This window comes from Lissotriton helveticus, chromosome 4_1 (assembly GCF_964261635.1).
Source record: "Lissotriton helveticus chromosome 4_1, aLisHel1.1, whole genome shotgun sequence".
In the NCBI taxonomy this organism is placed as follows: Eukaryota; Metazoa; Chordata; class Amphibia; order Caudata; family Salamandridae; genus Lissotriton; species Lissotriton helveticus.
The window spans coordinates 1,821,730,295-1,821,746,937 of NC_136063.1; the positions used below are offsets into that span (position 1 = coordinate 1,821,730,295).

Here is a 16,643-nt window from a genome sequence, read left to right on the forward strand (position 1 = left end):
GTGATGTCTTCCTGAGGTGGAGCAATTGGGCACTCCATGCACTGGCCGCGAGGAAGGAGAAGGAGAAGGAGTGGCCTCCTGATCTGGTCTTTTTGGCGCAGGGAACCACGGCGTAGGAGAGCTGGGCTGATCGTAGGGTTCTTTGGGGTGCATGGAAGTTGATTCGGCTGTTGAGGTATGCTGGTCCGGTGTTGTGGAGGGCTTTTTGTGCGTGGGTGAGGATCTTGAAGGTGATTCTTGCCTCAATGGGGATCCAGTGGAGTGTGCGCAGGTGTTGGGAGATGTGACAGTGTCGTGGTAAGTTGAGGACCAGTCTTGCGGCAGCATTCTGGATGTTTTGTAGCTTGCGGGTGAGGTTTTTGCTTATTCCGGCGTACAGTGCGTTTCCGTAGTCGAGTCTGCTGGTGACGAGGGCGTGGGTGATGGTTTTTCTGTGCTTGAGGGGGATCCATTTGAAGGTCTTACATAGGAGGCGGAGGATGTGGAAGCAGGAGGATGTGATCTGGTGGTCCATTTTGAGCTCGGAGTCTAGGATGCTTCCATTGTTGCGTTCGTGGTCCGTGGCGGCGTGGGCTGCCGAGGGCAGGGGGCCACCGGGTGTAGTTCCAGGCGTCGGGGTGTGGGCCATGATGAGTACATCCATTTGGTGACATCTTCCATGCCTTCTTGGAAGTTGTGTTTGGCTGCGTTGGCTTCGTTGGACAGGGAGAGAATGAGTTGGGTATCGTCTGCTGAGGAAGGACCCCTGGTGGGCGCCGTAGGTGGTTGGTGTAGGGTCCCTCTGCGTTCTGCCTAAGAGGAGAGTAGAACCAGTTGAGGGCCTTGTCCCGATACTTGGTTCGTGGAGTCTGCGTATTAGGGTGCGGGGGAATACCGTGTCGAAGGCCACTGAGAGGTTGAGGAGTATGAGGGCTACAGTTTCTCCTTTGTCCAGTAGGGAGCGGATGTTGTCTGTTGCGGCGAGGAGAGCAGTTTCTGTGCTGTATTTTTTTCTGAAGCCGGTTTGCGACGGGTCGAGGATGTAGTGTTCCTCGATGGAGGTGTGGGTGGCTTTCTCCATTACTTTCGCTGGGAACGGGAGCAGGGAGATGGGTCTGTAGTTTTTTAGGTCGGTGGGTTCCGCCGAGGGCTTCTTCAGAAGGGGGTTGATCTTGGCGTGTATCCAGTCGTCGGGGAAGGAGGCGTTCGCCAGGGAGCGGTTGACGGTGTGGCGTGAACTCCTTGATGATGTTGAAGAGTTCTTTGCTGTTGTGTGCTTGTGTGGAGATTCTGTCTTAAATTGCAGCTTTCCTCGTGTTTCTGATGAGCTGGTGGTGGGCGGTGGTGGCTGCTTTGAAGTTGTTGTGGGTTTCTGTGGATTTGGCGTTCCTTCAGGTCTTCTCAAGGCGGCGGCAGGTGTGCCTGGACTCTTGGAGGTAGGGGGTAAACCATCTGGCCTTCTTGGCGTGTGCATTGTTGTTCTTCTTGAGGGGGGCTATGGTGTTGATTCTGTCGGGGATCCATTTGTGTAGAGTTTGGGCGTCAGTGTTGGGGTCTACTTGGTTGCTGAGATGGAAGTTGAGGTCTCCCAGCAGGGTGTAGTTGGTGGATGCGATGGCATGCGGGGAGATGATGTTCGTGATGGAGTCAGTGAAAGGTCCAGGGGGGTCCATATATGAGGGTTCCCCAGAGGGTGATGGTAGGGCTGGCTGTATCTTGAAGTGCATGTGTTCCATCAGGTCTGTGGGCTCGTCAGGGAGTGTGCTCAGGCGGAGGCTGGATTTGTGGACGATGGTGATTCCTCCTCCCTGGCGGGTGTGGCGGTCTGTCATGGAGATCTTGTATCCTTGGGGAATGGTGATGTCCGGTCCCAAGGTGGTGTTGGTCAAGGTTTTGGTGAGGATTGCTACGTCCGGGTTGGTGCTGTCGAGGAGGTCCGTGGCGTCTTTGTGGAGTGATCTGACGTTTAGGAGGATGCATTGCAGGGTCTTCGGTTTGAGCGTGTGCTTGCGGTCGGGTTGTGCTGGGTCCGTGTTCCTGGCAGTGCTGTGGGTGTGTCAGCAGCGGTGACAGCTGAAGGGTCCGTGGGTGTCAGCTGGTGATGCTAGCTTGCAGTTGTTGTTGCGCCTGGATTGAGTGCGTGGAGTTCTGCTGGGTCGTAGCATTGGCGGGGCGGAGGTCCAGCGTTCTTGGCGCTGGTCGGGTCGTGGACTGGCGCAGAAGGGCTTGCCTTTGGCGTGCCCGATGCGCGCGGCCACCATTAAGTATGAGTCGGGCGGCTGGGCAGCTAAGAGGCGGGGAGGGGAGCTGGATTGGGCTGGTCGTGCTGGGGGGAGGGGCCGCGTGGGCAGCAGCAGCAGGGAAAACGGACGGGAAAGGGAAAGGAGGAATAAAGGAGGAATAAAAGGAAATAGAAGTTGAATAAAGCAGAAGAGTGCAGAAAAGAGATTAAAGTGAGGGTAAAAACGAGTGAAAACGGAGAGGAAAGCGGAGCGAGAGAAAGGAGACCGAGGTCCACTGGACCACCAGGGATGAGACGCAGGTAAACCTGCGGGTGGAGGAGGCCTCGAACACCAACATTCGAAAGTACAGGGGCTCGGGGGAGGCTGGTGGAGCTGCAAGGGTGGGAGAGCAATTTCACTGACAATGAGTCAGTGGTCTTGCTGGGTGTAGTTCACCACTTTACATACAACAGTGATAGGGTTGCATTTATCCAATGTTGGCTAATTTTTATTCTCCCCTTGTTCTCTCTACTACTTGTTGTGTGTCTCCTATTGTTGAACAGTAGTAGTCTGTGTGTTGTGGCATCTTTATTGTCTAAAGTTGTCACTTATCAAGTAATGCATCTGTTTTTCACAGCGGAGGAAGAGGCGATTCAGCCTGAAGGAAGCCAGTGGGAGGAACAGCCAGTCCATCACACCTCCTGTGAAGGAGTCAGGTGCCATCAAAAGTCGTCGCCGTCGTCGAAAGGCTGTAAAGATTGAGCCTCTTGACCAGGAAGAAGGTAAAACTTTAAGGAAGTTGCTAAGCCTTTCAAGATCTATTGGAGGTGAAGGTTTTAACATGAATCCTTGTCCCAGCTTTTATTCCACCTCAGGGACTTCAGAGCACAAGGACAGGTAGTAAAGTGAACAAGATCATCAATCTGCAGCAAAAAATGTATCAAAGGCTGTGATCTCTGGGATCTTAATATGCTGCTTTTCAAGTAAGCTTTTCTTTTGGGAAATCTATAGACAGAAGTCTGAGGCAAGCCTAACAAATCCATAACATAAAGTGTCCCCCTTCTCCATGCTGGTACCATTCGAGCCTACTTCTATAGTTTAGTCATTATGTGTAGCTTGACTGTTCTGTAGTTTATTTAAACAATAGGTTATGTACAGATAGCCCTCTGTATTCATGAACATTTGAAGGCATGGAAAACTGGTTGATTGCCGCCAAACCTGGCCAGGGGTAAGAATTAGCCCCTGCAACTAAGGCCCAACCTTTCAGTATTCGCCCCAAACATATTTACTTAATCTACATTTTTTGTTTGAAGTTTTGGGAACTCTGAAATATCTTGACCCATTTTACAGAGGAGTCCTACTTGATATTAAGGTCACTGACCATAGCCTATAACAAGCAATACTGAAGTTAATGTGATGGATGGCATTCAAAGTATGAAGACGTGATAAATCCAAGTTTGTCATGATATATGCATGCATGGTCACTTATCTTTCCTCTAGTTAGATTGTTGTACTGGAGCCATGTCTCACTGTTAATTACTTTAACAGAAACTTGGCAGAGATTGGAGGATATGCAGTACAGCCCATCACTCTTTAAGAGCTAACTAGTCAGGTGGGCTTGTCTACCTTGGGTGGGAGGTGGGAGCAGTGCCAGCAGGAGTCTCCACTGAGAAATGCATAAAAGCAGCCTAAGGACTTCATGTTGAAACTGCCATGTACTGAATACTGGCATATCCTGCAAACAAACCCAGCCCCATCCACCTCTCGGGGCTGGTGCAAATCAGCGGGTATGGGTCTCGCAGATCAGTGAGGCAAGAAAGGTTTCCACACATCGCTCCACTTTTAGCTGAGTTTTATTCAACAACGCGTTCTGCAAGGCTTTTTTTCACAAATATATATATCTATATCAAAGCTCCAAGGTTCCCACCAGTTGGAGACGCACTCTGACATCCACTGCAGCAACCTTCATGAGGTAAAAGCCAGATCGGTGAGCGGATCCAGTTTACAGCATGCCTGTCGATTCACGCCGGACGCGTTTCGTGCTCATTGCACTCTTCAGCAACGCGACAGTCATTTTGGCATAGACGCCACACCTCCCACTTAAAAATATGAGCCCTCCAATGGGCGACTCAAAAGAGTCTGCGTTGGTTTGTGGGTTTGTGGGTCTTGTAGTGTGTTCTTCAGTTATGTGCCGCTGTCTAAGCTGTTTCAAGCCCACCAATGGGCCTCCACTCGCACATCCAGCTTGTCAATCCTCCATGGATGCCTCCACATTGAGACTCTGTGATACGGAGCTCCGTGGCCCCAAGTTTCCGGGTGGTGCATCTCCCGCGGCTGGGAGGCCGAGTATAAATCAAAGCTCCAAGGTTCCCACCAGCTGGAGACGTACTCGGACATCCACTGCAGCAACCTTCATGAGGTAAAAGCCGGATCAGTGAGCGGATCCAGTTTACAGCATGCCTGTCGATTCACGCCGGACGGATGAAGTAAGTCGTCACCAACAAAATGCTCCTGACTTGAACAATGACGAAGAGCAGACCCAGGAATCAGTGCAGAATCAAAGTGCTTTATTTTCAGCCAGCCTGTCAGCCATAATGCGTTTCGCTTCCCCTGAAGCTTGATCACATGACCAATATATATATATATATATATATATATAGATATATTACAAACAATGAGGTTGCCCTTTGAAGAAACGTCTCACAACAGAAGATTGACACCATTTTAATTGAAGCGGCCACAGTTCGGTAAAAGTGCAGTCTCCCCCACAGTTCAATGCACTAAAGCCCTACGCGTTTCGAACACTCCTGTGTTCTTGATCACGGGCAAAGTGAAGACAAAACATGACGGCAATTCAAAGGAACCCTTAATGAATACTAGGTCCCGCCCTTGTGGGCGTCTGCCGACAGGCATGCTGGTACCTGTGGTTTCCTTGTGTTGATATCCCCAGTGGGTGCCGTGTTGTCCCCAAAATTGTTCCAACGTACTACCCATGTGGGTTTGGGCAGAAGCCGCATCTCTCACCAAGCTGTTCTTTAACAGTAGTACGTTGGAACAATTTTGGGGACAACACGGCACCCACTGGGGATATCAACACAAGGAAACCACAGGTACCAGCATGCCTGTCGGCAGACGCCCACAAGGGCGGGACCTAGTATTCATTAAGGGTTCCTTTGAATTGCCGTCATGTTTTGTCTTCACTTTGCCCGTGATCAAGAACACAGGAGTGTTCGAAACGCGTAGGGCTTTAGTGCATTGAACTGTGGGGGAGACTGCACTTTTACCGAACTGTGGCCGCTTCAATTAAAATGGTGTCAATCTTCTGTTGTGAGACGTTTCTTCAAAGGGCAACCTTATTGTTTGTAATTAAAAGCGGCCGTGTCCAGGTCGCGGAAACGTCCTGCTGCGACAAGCGGACTTGGTGTTTGAACTTTCCAACACCGTGGAACAGGAGAGCCAGGTTGAGCGGCATGTTAAAGAACAGCTTGGTGAGAGATGGGGCTTCTGCCCAAACCCACATGGGTAGTACGTTGGAACAATTTTGGGGACAACACGGCACCCACTGGGGATATCAACACAAGGAAACCACAGGTACCAGCATGCCTGTCGGCAGACGCCCACAAGGGCGGGACCTAGTATTCATTAAGGGTTCCTTTGAATTGCCGTCATGTTTTGTCTTCACTTTGCCCGTGATCAAGAACACAGGAGTGTTCGAAACGCGTAGGGCTTTAGTGCATTGAACTGTGGGGGAGACTGCACTTTTACCGAACTGTGGCCGCTTCAATTAAAATGATGTCAATCTTCTGTTGTGAGACGTTTCTTCAAAGGGCAACCTTATTGTTTGTAATTAAAAGCGGCCGTGTCCAGGTCGCGGAAACGTCATGCTGCGACAAGCGGACTTGGTGTTTGAACTTTCCAACACCGTGGAACAGGAGAGCCAGGTTGAGCGGCATGTTAAAGAACAGCTTGGTGAGAGATGGGGCTTCTGCCCAAACCCACATGGGTAGTACGTTGGAACAATTTTGGGGACAACACAGCACCCACTGGGGATATCAACACAAGGAAACCACAGGTACCAGCATGCCTGTCGGCAGACGCCCACAAGGGCGGGACCTAGTATTCATTAAGGGTTCCTTTGAATTGCCGTCATGTTTTGTCTTCACTTTGCCCGTGATCAAGAACACAGGAGTGTTCGAAACGCGTAGGGCTTTAGTGCATTGAACTGTGGGGGAGACTGCACTTTTACCGAACTGTGGCCGCTTCAATTAAAATGGTGTCAATCTTCTGTTGTGAGACGTTTCTTCAAAGGGCAACCTTATTGTTTGTAATATATATATATATATATATATATATATATATATATCTATATATATATATATATATATTCTGACTTACCTAATGTTTAATCTCAGAATACTTGAGTCATTGCTAAACTTGTAGCCAATTCTGTGAAATTTCAAACAACAAATGTGTCTGTAGAAAGTTAGTGCATTTGTATCCATTTTAAGATTGATGTGCACAGTTCGCACCCAAGAAAAATTCTTCCAATGCAAATAGCTTCTGAAAAATTCAGATCAGTTCCGATTGCATATTCTTTTGGATTTTTTTGTGTGTAAAAATTGGAATAGCACATTAAAAATATGAAAATAGCTAGCTTTATAAAGTAGGTAACTGATTGAGCTCTACTACTGACAAACTCTCGCTTGCGTCTTACAGTGTTGGTTTAAGGTCACTGCTTATCAACGATTTACCTTCACAAGATAATCCTGTGTATGCAAAGGACTGTACTGTGTTGGATGCTGTTTATCGCAGACTTGTGTTACTGAATTCTACTGGATGCACTGACATGTCTGACTTGGTTTTCATTCTGTGTGTGATTTGTGTCTACATATGTGATTCAATGTAAAAGGCTTACAAACATTACATGCATGCTTCAGGCCTTCGTGACAAATTGTATGATGAATGAGTAATGCTTGTATGAGCGGCCAGATTCTCACTAAAATGCCTTCAGATACAATGCCTGTTTGAAAACCGCTATGCACTGACATTATAAATTGCAAACTGAGTATTTGCACCTTAGATGAATACATTGTTTATTGTGTGTTGTACTTGGAGCATTGTTTTATTCCACTAGGCTTCCTGACCTTCCCCCACGAGGTGTCAGTAAATAGTTGAGAGAAAACAGTTGCTGAATAAATGGAAAAATGAAAACTTAGAAACCACATTGGAGGAATTCAAATCATGGAAAACTAGAAGGAAAGACAATTTTAAGGAAATACATATACATCGACAATTAAAGGAAACATTTAAAGGAAAGATAATTTTAAGGGAGCATCCAAAATCAAACACTTGGTTGAACATCAGGATCTGAAAGAGACACGTTAGTATTAGATTCCTTACCTTAGAATATCCCCAGGCGTCAGACTGGATCCGGAAATTTTTGCTTAGCAGTACCCTTGCGCGTCGGTAGGCGTCGTCTGCGGCTCCGCGTCCGTCGTTAGCGTCGTGGGCGCCGTGATGACGTCGTCGGAGTACTTAGACGCCGCCTCCGCGTGCTGACGTCAGTTCTTCTTTTTTCCGCGCCAGCTAGCGCAGATCTGGAAAAAGCAGTAACCCTAGTCAATTTTGACTAACTTTTTGGTCCTTTTTGATTGCTATTTCGAAGTCTCTCGACTCCGAAACGGTGCTGATAGGGATGCCCGGCTTCAAGCATTGTGACGATTGCGACCGGCTGATGTCGGTCACGGATCCTCACCGTGTGTGTTTGTTGTGTTTGGGCGTCGACCACGACGACAAGGCCTGCTCCGACTGCCGGGCCCTCTCTTCGAAAGCCAGGCGGGAGCAGTCCCGTAGGCGCCTCGAACTCCGGCAGTCGGCAGTGCGCCGTGAGAGGTCCCGATCCCATGGGAGGTCGAGGGACAGGTCGCGGGCTCGGAGCCACCACAGCTCCGAGAGTAGGCCGCACTCCTCCGGGTCGAAGTCGTCGTCAGGTAAGCGGCACAAGAAGTCCAAGCGTCATCGCTCCTCGGACTCCCCCCGACGCTCGCGCGATGCGGCCGGGGGTTCGGGTGACACCACCCACGCGGCTCCGTCGGAGTCGCGGGCGCCGCGTACAGCTCCACACCCTCCGGTCCCTGGGCTGAACGCGTCGCCGGAGGAGATCGAGCGCTTCCTCATGGCCATGAGGAAACTCTCTCCTCCGACGGGCTCCGCGGCGCCTCCGGGCCCAACGGACCCGTCTGGGAGCCCTAGCGGGTCGGCGGCTCCGGCCCCGACGCCGTCGAGTGCTTCGGCCCCGACGCCGCCGATCCCTTCGGGCCCGGCGCCGCAGGTCCCCGTTATCCCGACGCCGCCAGCGCCTTCGGGCCCGGCGCCGAGGGGTCCAGTTGTTCCGACGCCGCCGGCGCCTTCGGGCCCGGCGCCGCAGGACGCCGCTGGCCCTCCTTCGGGATCTGGTTCGTCGCCGGTGGATCGGACGGCCTCCTCGGCGTCGGACCCTCAGGACGAGGACGCCGCCGACCCCGGTCCTCCTTCCGTTCCTGTTCGGCCGTCGGGACGGCCCAGTTGGGCGCCGCTCCAGACGCCGTTGGGTGAATTTCACTTTTATGAACAGGCCCCATTGGTTGATTACCCTGAATTTCAGGAGATGGGTGAAGGAGAGGACTGGGAGGGGTCTGAGGACCCTCTGACCAGGGAGTGTCAGTCTCATGAGGACTGGACAGGAGACCTTGGGGAGGCCAGTGGCCTGGACACCTCTCCAGACACTGGGTTTGTCTCCCCTCCTTCCGTGGCTTCGGAGGAGGGGGCAACATATAGTGTGGTGCTGATGAGGGCTGCCAAGGCCTTGGGCCTTGAGCTCCCCGTCGCGGCCGTGAGGACTGACCTCCTCACTGAGGTCCTTAAACCGCAGTCAAGCTCGGCCGAGCCTCTGCTGCCCTTTAATGAGGCCTTGACTGACGTTCTTCTGGGCACTTGGTCCAAGCCCGCTACGGGTTCGCCCGTAGATAGGAACGTGGCCAGACACCACCGCCCAGCCCCGGGCGACCCATGTTTTCTGTCCTCCCACCCTACCCCCGAGAGCCTGGTCATCCAGGCCTCCAATTCCCAAACCGCATTCCCGTCGGCCCCGCCGGATCGGGAATCCAAGAGGTATGACCAGTATGGGAAGAAGATCTTCTCATCCATTAGTTTAGGCCTGCGGTCTTCCAACACAGCCTGCCTCTTGGGACGTTACACCCACTCTGTGTGGGATAAGGTCGCGGAAGTGCTGCCAGAGTGTCCGTTGGAGGTACAGGCCAAACTCGGCCAAGCCCTTGTGGAGGGCCGGGATGCAGCCAAGTATTCCATCCGGTGTGGGCTGGATACCACTGACTCGCTGGGTAGAGCGATGGCAACGACGGTGGCGGTCAGACGCCACGCCTGGCTGAGGTCCGCCAACTTCTCGGCAGATGTCCAGAACACGCTCATGGACATGCCGTTCGATGGCCGTCGCCTCTTTGGCGACAAGGCAGACCATGCGCTTGAGCGTTTTAAGTACTCCAGGGCTACGGCCAAGTCCTTGGGCCTCTCGGGCCAACGCCAGCAATCTGCTGCCTATCACTCCTTTCATGGCCACGGAAGGGGTGCGCCCACACATGCCGCCAGCCACGCACCGCAGGGCAATACCCAACGCGGTGGCGGCCGTGGGAACCGCCGTCCAGGCGGTCGGGGGCAGCGGCGAGGTCAGTCCACACCTTCCCCCGCAGCATCCGCCTCAAAACCCTCCTAGTCCGTGCTTTCAGGCCCATGTGACGCCAGTGGGAGGCAGGGTTCGCCATCACCACCTCCACTGGCGCACTGTCACGTCGGACAGGTGGGTGCTGCAGATCGGCCGAAGGGGCTACTCCCTCCCCTTCGAGGCGACTCCTCCAGCCATGCCACCGCAGAACCACCGTGTATCGGGGGATCACTTGCGACTTCTGCAGGAGGAAGTTACGGCCCTCTTGGCCAAGGGGGCCATCGAGCGCGTTCCTGGGCCAGAAGTAGGGTGTGGTTGCTACTCCCACTACTTTCTGGTACCCAAGAAGGGCAAAGGGGGCCTACGCCCTATCTTGGACCTACGGAACGTCAACGGCTTCCTCCGGAAGGAGAAGTTCAAGATGCTGACATTGGCTCAGGTCCTGGCTGCCCTGGACCCAGGAGACTGGATGGTAGCGTTGGACTTGCAGGACGCTTACTTTCATATCCCCGTCCTGCCTGCCCACCGGCGCTACCTGCGGTTCATGGTGGGCCACGAGCACTTTCAATTTACCGTGCTCCCCTTCAGCCTTACCAGCTCCCCACGGGTGTTCACGAAGGTGATGGCGGTGGTCGCAGCTCATCTGCGCAGGTTAGGGGTTTCAGTCTTCCCCTACCTCGACGACTGGTTGTTGAAGGCGGGCTCGCCCCAGACAGTCGTCAGCCACCTCCAGACGACGGCAGACCTCCTGCACCTGCTGGGGTTCTCCATCAATGTGCCGAAGTCACACCTGTGTCCCTCTCAGAAGCTCCTCTTCATCGGAGCGGTTCTGGACTCGGCGCGGTTTCGGGTTTAACCGCCCGAACAGTGGGTCCGGGATATTCAGGCTCTGATTCCCATCTTTCAGCCGTTATCCCGGGTTTCGGTCAGGTTGATGCTGCGGCTTCTGGGGCTGATGGCCTCCTGCATCCTACTGGTGCATCACGCCAGGTGGCGGATACGGGCTCTGCAGTGGGACCTGAAGTTTCAGTGGGCCCAGCATCAGGGCAACCTATCCGACCACGTCCTGATCTCGGAGGGCACTGTGAGACAGCTGCAGTGGTGGCTTACGGTCCGCGATTGGGTCAGCGGCAGATCCCTCTCCCTTCCCCAACCGGAGCACGTAGTTGTGACGGACGCGTCCCTCCAGGGCTGGGGAGGCCACTTGGGAGAGGTGGAGATCAGAGGCCTCTGGTCTCCGGCGGAGACCCGGCTCCACATCAACCTGTTGGAGCTCAGGGCGATTCGTCTGGCACTGAAGGCATTCCTCCCCTCTGTTCGGGGGAGTGTAGTGCAGGTGTTCACGGACAACACCACCGCCATGTGGTACTGCAACAAACAAGGCGGGGTGGGGTCGTGGATCCTTTGTCAAGAGGCTCTTCGCCTTTGGCAATGGCTGGAACGCCAGGGCGTGACCCTAGTGGCTCAACACCTGGCGGGTTCTCTGAACGCCAGGGCGGACGAGCTCAGCCGTCGGTGCATGATGGATCACGAATGGCTTCTGAACTCGGACGTGGCGCAAGTCCTCTTTCAGCGATGGGGAGAGCCTTGGTTAGATCTATTCGCCACCGAAGAGAACGCGCAATGTCATCAGTTCTGCACGTTGGAATTTCCAAGGCGGCACTCGCTCGGAGACGCTTTTCGTCGCGAGTGGTGTTGCGGTCTGTTGTACGCCTTTCCGCCTATACCACTTCTGCCCAGAGTGCTGAAGAAGATCAGGCGCGACCGGGCCCAAGTCATCCTTGTGGCTCCGGACTGGGCTCGAAGGTACTGGTATCCAGAGCTACTCGGTCTGTCAGTCGATCCCCCGGTTCGTCTGCCTCTGTCGCAGCAGCAGGGGACGGTCCTCCACCCGAACCTGTCCAGTCTCCACCTCCATGCTTGGAGATTGAGCGGCGACAGTTGAGGCCATTTGACTTGCCTCCTGAAGTCTGTAACATCATTCTGGCAGCCAGGCGTCCCTCCACAAAGTCGGTATACGCCTGCAGGTGGAACAGACTTGTGGCATGGTGCACAGCAAAGGCTGTGGATCCTCTTTCTGCCCCTCTTTCTGCCCCTCTTTCTGAGGTTCTTCTCTTCCTTCTTTCTCTTGCCCGGCAGGGCTCTGCTCTGGGCACTATCAAGGGCTACCTTTCTGCCCTTTCCGCCTTTCTCAGGCTACCTGATCAGCCTTCTTTGTTCAAGTCCCCTATTGTAAACAGATTTCTTAAGGGCATCACTCGCACGTTTCCTCCTGTTCCGTTTGTGATGCCTCAGTGGGACTTGAACCTGGTTTTAACATTCCTGATGTGCGCTCCCTTTGAGCGACTTCACAACTGTCCTCTTCGCCTTCTGACTTTGAAGACTGCTTTCCTGGTTGCCATCACTTCTGCCAGGAGAGTGAGTGAGCTCCAGGCTCTTTCTTGTACTCCACCTTTCCTTTCTGTCCATCCGGACAAAGTGGTGCTTTCCTGCCCAAGGTTGTCACGGCCTTTCACATCGGGCAGTCTATCACCTTGCCAACCTTCTTTCCGCCACCGCATCCCTCTAAAGAGGAAGAGCGGCTCCACCGTCTGGACCCAAAACGTGCGCTCTCATTCTACTTGGATCGCACACGCCAGTTCCGGGTGGATGACCAACTCTTTGTTGGTTACGTGGGCGCTAAGAAGGGGAAAGCGGTGCACAAGAGGACCATCTCCCGGTGGATCATCCTGTGTATCCAGGCATGCTACTCCTTGGCTAGGAAGGAGCCCCCGGTTGGACTGCGGGCTCATTCTACCCGAGCGACGGCGACTACCACTGCCCTGGGCAGGGGTGTGCCCTTACAAGACATCTGTCAGGCAGCTACGTGGGCATCGCTGCACACGTTTGCAAGACACTACTGCCTGGACAGCCAAGTCCGGAGGGATGGCTTCTTTGGCCGTTCCGTCCTCCAGGACTTTCTGGTGTGATTATTGGTTCGCAGACCCACCACCGGGGTTGGTATTGCTGGGGTATCTACTCTAAGTTAAAGAATCTAATACTAACGTGTCTCTTTCAGATGCACAAGTTACTACTTGTGTAACGATATATCTGTAAGAGACATTAGTTAGTATTAGATTCCTTACCGACCAACCCATCCTCCCCGTTCTGCGAACCAATATCTAGGGTTAGGGTTGTCCCATTTCAGGGCCCTAGTTTCAATGGCACCAGTGTTGGTTTTTAACATGGCTCTGCGTTTCTGGCGCGGAAAAGCTGTGTCTAAGAACTGACGTCAGCACGCGGAGGCGGCGTCTAAGTACTCCGACGACATCACGGCGCCCCCGACGACGGACGCGGAGCCGCAGACGACGCCTACCGACGCGCAAGGGTACTGCTACGCAAAAATTTCCGGATCCAGTCTGACGCCTGGGGATATTCTAAGGTAAGGAATCTAATACTAACTAATGTCTCTTACAGATATATCGTTACACAAGTAGTAACTTGTGCGTTAGTGAGGGTTTATGAATCCAGGATGTGTGATATATAAGGGCGATGACGGATTTCAGGGCTCTCGATTGGGAGGAGTTCAGGGGTGGAGAAGTTTTAGAGATAAGGCAAGGATGGTGTTTAGGGTGGTGAGGGGAATTAAGGGTTCACAGAAGAGTGGAGTTTAGTGGTGATGAGGGTTTTTAGGTTTCACGAATGGCATTTAGGAGTGTTTTCTATTTTTTATGGATTGGTGGTGAGTGTTTTTAAGGTTCGGTCATTGGCAGACTTTTGCTGTGGTCAAGGGTTTTTAGTGTTTGGGAATGGGGAGGGGGTGGGGTTCTGAGGCCTCATGGATAGATGGAGTTTATACATAGAAAGGGTTTGTAGGTTTCAGGGGTTGTTAGGGTTTTTAGGGGTCATGAATGGGTGGTTTTCAGGGGTGGTGAGGGTTTTCTTCAAGTTCAGAGATGAGTGGAATTTAGCAGTAGTGCAAGATTTGAAGAGATCAAGGATAGGAGGGGCTTAAATGTAGAAAGGGGTTTTTAGGATTCAGGAATGGGTGGAGTTTAGGGGGTAGTAAGTGGGTTTTAGGTTAAGAGTTGGGTAGAGTGTAGGAGTATAAAGGGCTTTAAGGGATCTGGGATGGGTGGATTTTAGCGGTCAGAGATGGGTGGAGTTTAGCTGTGGTGAGGTGTTTTTTTTAGGAATTGGTGGTGTTTAGGGTTAGAAAGGGCTTTTAGGGTTCAGGGATGGATGGGGTTTAGGGGTCAGGGATGGGTGTAGTTTAAGCGTGGGGAGGCATTTTTATAAGGAGAAGAGATTGATGGTGGTGACGGTTCAGCGAATTAAAAGTATTCAAAGTAATTGTTGGACAATGTAAAAGATCTAAATCCGAAATAATGTTCCCTGGCGTAAAGGATTGAAATAAAGACCTTCAATAAAAAAAAGTTTCAGAAAGTAAGACATGCAATCCTTTCATTTACAGTTTAAAAATAAGTATGTAGATGATAATAAAAATAAAAAAGACATTCTATGAATAGGTTACTATGACATGGTAAATGGCATTCATCCTGAAAATTTCCATTAAACCGTTTAGATGAAATGGTTTCTCAGTAATGGTGTTCCATTAATTCTTTTTTATGTGAAATCCCATACCACTGTTGAGACTGATCTCACTAGAAAATAATTTTAGACATGCTTCAAGACTGAGATACTGTCTCTGCCATATGAAGGATACTGTGTAGTATTCAAGTTGGTCCAAATAGGACTATAGTTTTTCATGAGTTCCCAGCTACACAGATATACATTTCCATAAGATCACCTTAGAAGTCGACTGTCTTGCACAAGAAGAAGCCATATGTACAAGAGATTAAATGTGCACACCAGTCTAAAGAGAATGTGGTGAGCTTGGAAAGAGTGAATGCAATGGCATCTATAAGAGAGTCGGGAGATCAGGACAGATTAGAGAATCCTATAGCCTGAATACTGTGTCACCAGTGAACGCAGTAGCCTCCAAGTAACTTTTAATAGTTGTCATTTGGAGTTTCCACCTCTGTTTGTAGCATCATTTTTTGGTCTCGCCTGTAGACCATTTTTAGCTGTCAGTTCTCTAAGATCTATTGTGTACAGTACTAATACTTGGTGTGAGCATTGAAACAGCCCATTCTCTTCCCGGGGACCCCGGAGCACATATTAAATATAATTTATATATGTATAACACCATTAAAGTAGGTAGGTAGTATATATATTACCTACTGGTGATAGCCAGTAGGTATATATAGTTAGGACCTAGTTACCATAGGAAATCCGCAACATTCTATTGGGAATAACTTTGGCGCCGGTTGAAGAATTTGCGTGTAATTTTCCAAAATTTAGGCCAGCTCCGCTCCGCTTCTTCCCTGGAAGTTTCGGGGGGATTCGTCATGCGGGGGCCGAGAAAAAAGGGGGTCCCAAAACGTGTTTTCCCCATGTTAATTTCCATAGGACGAATAGACAAGGCTACAGCCCGAACCGCTGAATGGAATTACACCAAACTTTGCAAAATTGTAGGGACTGGTACGCAGAAGTCCCTTTTCTATATTTGGTGAAAATTGCTCCAGTGGTTTTTATGAAAATTAACTTCAAAAACACCTATATATCTATATAAGCTTACTGTACTCTGTACCTTCCCGAGTACGAGCTGCATTCTGATTGGCTGCCAATGTCTGTCAACACTCTTAAACAGAAATTGTTGGCAGCCATCTTGTACCTTGGTAGACTGAGGCACTGGAAAGCTGAAAAACAAACGTGTAGAACTCAAAAAGGGGGCAGGGTAGAAGCACCCTGACCCCCTAGGCCTGCTCAGGGGGTCCCACAAGGACCCCCAAGGCAAAAAAAAAAAATTGTTTTCAAAATTCAAATTCTTCATCCAAGAAGTGTTGGCAGACATCTTGGGACCAATATACATGATAGCACCTCATTAAAAAGCATTGCAGTTAATAGAAGGTTTTAGGACTTTAGTTACATTATAAATCATTTGTTGATGGTACCATACTCATTTTAGGAATTGTGGTCTGTTCTAAGGTGATTTAACCATGTAAAAAAGCCTTCTGCTGGGATATCATGAATCATGTTTGAAAGAAAACTATTATCTCATGCTTTTCCCACAGTGGTTTGGAAGGGGGATCTATAAGCTAAACTGAAAGCAGATTTTCAGTAAATTCACATTATCTTTCTCAGTCATGTGTCATGAATGAAGTCTGACATTCTCAGTAAAACATGTACATCCAACAAGGACAGAGACTGTCAGTTGATTCCTTTGTGTTCTACTTTTTTTGAACAAGGGAACCCAAATAGTTTGCTGAGGACCGTGGGTAACAATGCTATTATAGAGAAACAAAGGTTCTTAGCTTATATAGGATCAGGAAGAAGATAAAATATAGGCCATGATCGGTGACTATATTTGTCCTCTGCCCAGCCGGACAGGGTTTTTTATTTTTCAATCAATGTAAGCAATTTAGGAAAATAGTTGTAAGGCACAATCCTGTACCGTACTAGAGAGAAAAGACAAGACAACATAAACATGAAATTACAGGCAAAACATGAGCATTATTGGCCACTTTTAAATCCGTGTCAAATTAAGTATTGCCAAAACGTGCTAGACATAACAAGATTAGACATATCAGTCCGCTTGTGAAAGCACTACAAAAGTCGACGTTTCGATCCCTTATGCTCTATATTAATGGGACCATCATCAGGACTGACAATTCCAACATTTG

At 50.6% G+C, this 16,643-nt stretch overlaps 1 protein-coding gene across 4 annotated transcripts in view; it reads left to right on the forward strand.

The window, feature by feature from the left end:
* The window catches only part of BCORL1 (BCL6 corepressor like 1), a 916,214-nt gene that overhangs the window by 532,892 nt on the left and 366,679 nt on the right, over window positions 1-16,643 (forward strand). For all 4 annotated transcript variants that reach the window (XM_078688449.1, XM_078688448.1, XM_078688450.1 and 1 more), the window contains one exon: window positions 2,839-2,983. In XM_078688449.1, the coding sequence (XP_078544575.1) occupies window positions 2,839-2,983 (145 nt within the window). The remainder of the gene's footprint in view (window positions 1-2,838; window positions 2,984-16,643) is intronic.